General features: G+C 46.1%; 2 protein-coding genes across 2 annotated transcripts in view; one reads left to right on the forward strand and one right to left on the reverse strand.

Moving 5' to 3' along the window:
- Positions 1-2,009, forward strand: part of nocta (nocturnin a) — a 49,727-nt gene extending 47,718 nt beyond the window's left edge. Inside the window, exon 3 of the mRNA XM_037676012.1 lies at positions 675-2,009. Within this exon, the coding sequence (XP_037531940.1) occupies positions 675-1,537 (863 nt within the window). The 3' untranslated portion in view covers positions 1,538-2,009. The remainder of the gene's footprint in view (positions 1-674) is intronic.
- Positions 2,010-3,225: 1,216 nt separating this feature from the next.
- Positions 3,226-6,853, reverse strand: part of LOC119409151 (ETS-related transcription factor Elf-2) — a 16,587-nt gene continuing 12,959 nt past the window's right edge. The window contains exons 7-9 of the mRNA XM_037676014.1: positions 6,606-6,798; positions 6,131-6,391; positions 3,226-4,597 (exon numbers count right to left, since the gene is read on the reverse strand). Coding sequence (XP_037531942.1) covers positions 4,021-4,597; positions 6,131-6,391; positions 6,606-6,798 — 1,031 coding nt within the window. The 3' untranslated portion in view covers positions 3,226-4,020. The remainder of the gene's footprint in view (positions 4,598-6,130; positions 6,392-6,605; positions 6,799-6,853) is intronic.

The raw sequence follows: 6,853 nt of genomic DNA on the forward strand, positions 1-6,853 counted from the left end.
CCCCCCAACATCAGGCAGGCCTCCTCCCTTCAAATCTCTGCTAAAAACTCATCTGTTCTCAGACATTTCACACAGTGTGAACTGATTTAGTGTTTTTTTGTCTGTGATCTTATGTTTTAAATGCTTTTTATTAATTCTTCAGTTATTATTATTAGTATATTGTATTTATTTTTCTCTTTAATTTTACTCATTGATTGTTGTTGTTGTTGTTGTTGTTGTTGTTGTTGTTGTTGTTGTTGTTGTTGTTGTTAAGCACTATGATAACAGGTTCTGTCTTAAATGTGCTCTATAAATAAAGTTGACTTGACTTCTGTGTGATTGTGAATAAATGTTTATGAGATTGTAAATTATACATTCAGCTTTTATTTACAGTTTATGTCCCAACTTTTCCGTTGATGGGGAACGTATCACTGCATCAGATCTTTTCTGATGTTTGGACACACCTGGCAACGTGTCTGCATAAAGTCTGCTGGCAACATGTAGGCCTGGCTGCTGCCCTGCCCCTGTGCCCCCCCCCCCCAGTGTTGGGATACAGTAATGCAGAAAGAACAGCTGTTTGGTTTTAAGGAGATGTCGGGGCTTGTTGTGGGAGACGATGTCTGTAAATGTAAATCTTTGAACGTGTTTTCTTCAGGGAACGTATTTTTCAATTCTTCAACTGTGTGTGTTTGTAGCTCTGGGTGAGGGGAAGGACGGCTTCATCCGCTGCCCCCTGGACGCTCTCAGCTGGCCTGAAAGGAAGTACCTGATCCTGGAGGAGATCCTCACCCACCGCCCGGATGTCTTGTGTCTACAGGAAGTGGACCACTACTACGACACGTTCCAGCCCATCCTGGCCAGCTTGGGTTACCAGAGCAGCTTCCTGGCCAAGCCCTGGTCCCCCTGTCTGGACGTGGAACAGAACAACGGCCCGGACGGCTGCGCTCTGTTCTACCGCCGCTCACGGTTCACCCTTCTCAGCACGGCCCATCTGCGGCTGTCCGCCATGATGCTCCCCACCAATCAGGTGGCCATCGTACAGACGCTCATGTGCCGGGTGACGGGTCGGCGGCTGTGTGTCGCCGTCACACACCTGAAAGCCCGCAGTGGCTGGGAGCGAGTGCGAAGCGCGCAGGGCTCCGACCTGCTGCAGAATCTGCGGGGTATCACGTCTCGAGGCCGCAGACGGAGCGAGGAGTCGCCGGGCGCCATTCCTTTAATCGTTTGTGGGGACTTTAACGCCGAGCCCTCAGAGGAAGTGTACAGACGCTTCAGCAGCTCGGCTTTGGGCCTGAACTCGGTGTACAAGCTGCTGAGCTCGGACGGACAAAAAGAGCCGGCCTACACCACCTGGAAGATCCGTCCGTCCGGAGAAAGCCGCAGCACGCTGGACTACATCTGGTACTCCCATGATGCTTTGCGTGTGGAAAACCTACTAGATATTCCCACCGAGGAGCAGATCGGACCAGACCGCCTGCCCTCCTACCATTATCCCTCAGACCATTTATCTCTGCTGTGTGACATCAGCTTCAGGGAGGAGCCTCATAGGCTGCTGTAGCCAATCACAGAGTTGTGGGAGGAGCCAGATGAGATCATGGACTGATGGACTCGGCTTAGATCTGATCAAATACTGAATAAAGACTAGTATGTTCACAAAGATGAGACATGTTGAAATATATTTTCCTGGGCTCTTGTTTTTGTTTTGGGGGAAGTCTTAAACATTTTCATCCTCTTCTTTTTCGCTCACCTTCAGCTGAAACGGCAGCTTCTTTGGTTTTAATCTTTGCTGTAATTTATTAAGGAATTGTACGAAATTATTCTTCTGTTGAGTTTAAAGTTTTGTGCTTTAATGTTTAAACATTTTTAATTGTGGTAGTGCTTTTCCATGACAACACTTCACAACTTTTATTTCCAATAAAATTTATATTTTTATGCATACTGTCTGTGATGTTCCTGGGGGGGTTAATTTGATGTTTTGTTCAGTTTCACTTATTTTGACTGAATTAAACGAACTCTGGTCAACATCGTTCAGAACTTTAGTTCTTCAAAGTTTCTCCAAGAACTTTTCTAACTTGGTTCATTCGCTTGTTTTTGTTTTAATTTTGTAGTGGAGGATAAAATTAATTTAACAGCTAAATAGAAACAAACATATAAAATCAACAATAAGATTATTGAAAAAAAATTGATGGCTATTATTATTATTATTTTTTTTAAGTTAAAAAAACAAACCAGCAGCTTGACAAGTGTAAATATGAAAGAGTCATTTTCCAGTTAAAAACCATTAAAGGCAGGTGGGAGAAGGCAGTTCTTGTAACATTTTTAATGTGTTGGATAAAAGACGTCCTGATCAAAAATAACACAAAGATTTATAACACTAGAGCTGGAGGACAGATTAATGCCAAGGAGGGAGAAAGACTGAAAAATTAATTCCTAAGGTGCTCAGGTCCAAAAACTAAAACCTCAGTCTTGTCTGTTCAACAGGAGAAAATTAAGGGTCATCCAGGTTTTTATGTCTTTAAAACATGCTTGTAGTCTAAGTAGCTGATTGGATTCATTGGGTTTAATGGACAAATATAATTGTGTCATCAGCATAACAATGTATCCCATGCTGTTTAATAACTTTACTTGATGGAAGCATAGATAAGGGAAAGAGTATTTGTTCAAGCACTGAACCCTGAGGAACTCCATGACGAACTTTAAGAAGATTCGTTATTACCATGAACAAACTGGAATATTATCAAATATGCTTTTAAACCATTTTAGCCCTTCGTGTAATCCCAATATCATATTCAAACCTCTGTAGAATAATATTTCATAGGCTGCGGCAGCTCGGTGGTCGGTGCCGTGGTGTAATCATGAGGTCGTAGGTTCGAACTCAAGCTGCATCAGGAAAGACATCTGGCGTAAAACAAATAGCTAAATCTTCATGACAGTTTGCTCGTTGTGGTGACCCGAAGAGCGAGCAGCTGAAAGAAACATCAGCGCTGTTTCTGTGGTGTGATGAGCTCTAAACCCTGAAACAACCTTTTATTAATATCCATCTCTCTTGGATCACGATGATGATGAAATGATGGAATCTGCTAATTAGATGACATCATTCAGCGACAGCCATTGCTGCTGTTCTTACTGATTAGTTGGAAAACATTGTGAAGCTCCGCTGTAGACAACTGAATGAAACAAGTGCACTTTAATTCACAATTGTTTTTTATAATACATATTTCAGTAAAATCTACTTCAATACACTGATAGTACAAGGAAAAATAGTATATTATACTTCCAACAGTGGAGCGCACCACTTGGTTGTTGCGGGGATGCAGACTTCCTTCACTCCCTTTTAAGGAACAGTAGAAATAAAAGAGAAAAACAAGAAGTAGTGACAGAGCTGAGGAACAACCACAGACTGACAGATGGGCGTGGCTCTGGAGACGAGACCCAGGACGACCTGCAGGACTGAAGGTCTCACACCTGCACCCTCATGACCAGCAGGGGACAGCCTCTGAAGTTTTAAGAAAATAACTTTACTTCAGCAAAATATTTATTTACAAATTGTACACTTTCATGGTTTGGGTCCAATTGAAACAAGTAGTTCTGCTGCGTGGGTCTGCATAGTGTCCTCAGGTCTGGCTGGTGTGTTAGGAACTGGTGCGTTATAAAATCACTGGCCACGCCCACTTCCTGTCCGGTCTGTGGGAGTAACAGAGTAATGGAACGGTTCGGTACTGATCCGCGCCTGCTGAGTATCAAAAACTGCTTTTTACAAGAAAGTCTCTTTAGGCTTCATTTATAAGCTTTGATTACAAAACTGCTTTCATTTACAATCTGAGGCTGCCCGGGTCATCGGAGCTGGGGGGGAGCAGGGGGGGTCCTCAGGTCTTCAGCAGATCCATCTGGAGACGTAGAGGTCTGAGCCAATCAGGATGCAGTTCTGCTCAGAGACCAGGCAGCAGTGGGGGGGTTCCCTGCATTTTCTTAGCAGAACGTACAGTCACTTCCTGCACCCCTCCCGTGGGGGGGGCCCTGTTACAGCCTGGGGTGAGGCTCTCAGGACGACGATGAAGCTGCTGCTACTGGGGGGCTCAGTGGAGGGGGAGGCTCCGCCCCCACCTCTGACTGTGCTGTTTGTGGCTCACAGCTGGATGGCTCCGGGGGCTGGGTGGTGGTGTTGGGGGGGGCAGAGGGAGGCTGGCTCACCTGAACAGAGAGCTGCGGCAGGGTGTGGGCCACCGCTGCCGGTTTGGCTATGATGAGTTGTGGAGCCGTGCGACCCGCGGTGATCTGGACGGTGGATGTGGCAGGGGCGGGTTTGACAACAGCCTGGGGGCGCAGCGACGTGGTGATGGGTTTAGCCTGGATGAACTGCGTGACCTGGCCTGGGGAGTTAGTCTGCATGAGCGTGGCCAGTTGGTTGGCGGGGATGGTGATGATGGTAATTTTCTCCCCAGCCTTGGAGCCGGCGGACAGCATCGTGGGCAGCGCCTGGATCACCAGTTTGGGCGGAGCGCTGGGCGAGGCGTTCGCTACCGTCACTGGAACCCCCGCGGTGGTGAGGATGGAGGAGGAGTTTAACGTCACCTGACCAAGTGAGTTGGTCATGACAACCGGCAAGGTTCTGATGGGCCTGTGGGAGGAAATGATGTCAGAGATTAGAGTCTTGTGGCATCTGATCAATAATATTGATATCTAACAGTTTGATTCAACAAGCTGGAGGTTCAGTTCAGCTGAGAGGAATCATGAAGCGAACGTCTGTCTGAAGGTCTTTGTTTCTGCAGACTGGATCTCCTTCCTCAACACTCTGCCCTGGATCAGAATCTGGTCAAGGACTGAGACGGTCCTACTACTGCAAAGAGCTCTAGACCGAAGACAACCCAGGTCCAGACAACTTCCCATGGAACCCTACAGAACCTTCTGGAAGCAGCTGGCACCATTCCTGTCAGTGTTTGAGCCAAACTGTGAAGCAGGTTTCTGCCATCGTTACGAGGTCCGTGTTGTTTCCAAGAGCTCGTCAGACACGGACTTCAAAGTGTTGATGAAGTTACAGGTCAGACGCCCAGAAGACATTTTACCCTCAGTTATATCCTCGGATCAAATGGAGTTTACCAGCAACTCGTTTTTATTTGTATATTTAATGTGGTCTATGTAGCCACACACCAAAATGGAAGTCGGTATAGTAGGCCTGTCACGATAACAAATTTAGCTGGACAATTAATTGTCTCAGAAATTATTGCGATAAACAATAATATTGTTTGAAATGTGACAATAGCAGTAATTATTTTCAAATTTAAGAAGAAATGTTTTGCATGGAGTGCCTTTTTTCAACCACCGGATGGCAGTATAAGACCGTTTGAACTGAAGGATGGATAGTGAGGGAGCGAGTACCGTGTCTCTAAGAAAAATGGGAGGGAGGCCCCTTGACGTGACATGGGCTGTCTCTCTTTGGTTCTCAAATTGGCAAACGCTCGGTGTGGTTTGAGCTCTTTTGCATTTTTCACACAAAGCTTTTGATAAATAATCAGTAAACAAGTTCTCAGCTTGTTTTTGCAGAGAAAAACATTTTTTACATGAAAGCACGGGTTTCAAACGTGAATTTTGGAGCTTCGACAAGACGGAGGTTTTTTCCCCGAGGTCAGCCTGTTAGCTTAGCTCGTAGCTTAGCTTCTCAGTTTAGCTGCGTTTAACGATCCAAAACAAGATATTGGACGGTTAAAACAGATTTTAAAGAGAAAAGAGAAGTGAAGAACACCAGAGTTGAGCTTTTTGTCATCCAGTGTCTTCAGTAGAAAGAGACGAAATGATAAAGCTGATAAATGAAAGAGGTTGATCATTTTCATTCATCATGTGATTTACTGCAACAGGCCTATCTGTCTCTGTTGCTTATTTTATCAAATGATCATGTTCCAGACATGCACAGAGACGAACGTATGGACGGAGGATGTTTCCAGTTCCCCCTCTTCGCTCCACGACGCCCGTTCATAGGACCCTGGTGTGCTGGAGTAAGAGGGGGTCCACAGCTCGCTTTAATTTGTTTTTCTTTTGTATGTGAATCATTTGTTCGAGTTTGTTCCATCTTATTTTTTAACGTAGGCAGGTGGTAGTGAGGAACCACTCGTGTCGGATCAAAGTGCCTCTGCACATGAACACGCTGGAGTCAGACCTGGAAGCGGCGTTGTTGGGGATGACCGTGACGTAGGTCTGCTTAGGCTGCATGGAGGCCGGGGAGGCTGTGCCGAGGCTGGCAGGGCCCTGCTGGTGAACAAGGTGCTGGCTAGACACTACTCCCTCTCTGTCCTCCACCATCTCCTCCTCCTCCTCCTCGTCATCATCAATCACTCGGATGTTTTTGGGCATGTCTTTGAACTGGTAAGCGAGCCGCTGACCCTCCACCTTAGCAAGGATGCCCCGCTGGTAGTAATACCTGCAAGAACAGACCAACATTAAAGAACTCCAGCTGGTTTTAAACATGTCACAGTGAAGAGCAGTTTGACTGTAAAAATGAGACTTTTGCTGTTTTTGTGAAATATTTTTAGGTTAAATACAAATAAAAAGGTCCGCATTCAACTAAAAGTCTGCTTTTGTCTCCTTGCAGGACTTTGTGTTTCAGTGAAGCCAGTGTGCAGAACAGAACGGACCTCAGGGCCCGGCCCATGGTCTCGTAGTTCATGTCTGGTTTGTTCTTGTGTTTGCCCCACAGTCTGGACACCGCCTTGGAGTCCACCAGTTTGAAGATGCCCTTCTCCCTCTGCATCCACTTGATGTAGCGGGGACAGGTGTTCTTATCCTGCAGCAGCTCCAGCAGGAACTCCCACAGGTACGTGGTGTTACCTGCAGGTCACACACACACACACACACACACACACACACACACACACACACACAC

This window comes from Nematolebias whitei, chromosome 4 (genome assembly GCF_014905685.2).
Source record: "Nematolebias whitei isolate Nwh7 chromosome 4, NemWhi1, whole genome shotgun sequence".
NCBI classification, from domain to species: domain Eukaryota; kingdom Metazoa; phylum Chordata; class Actinopteri; order Cyprinodontiformes; family Rivulidae; genus Nematolebias; species Nematolebias whitei.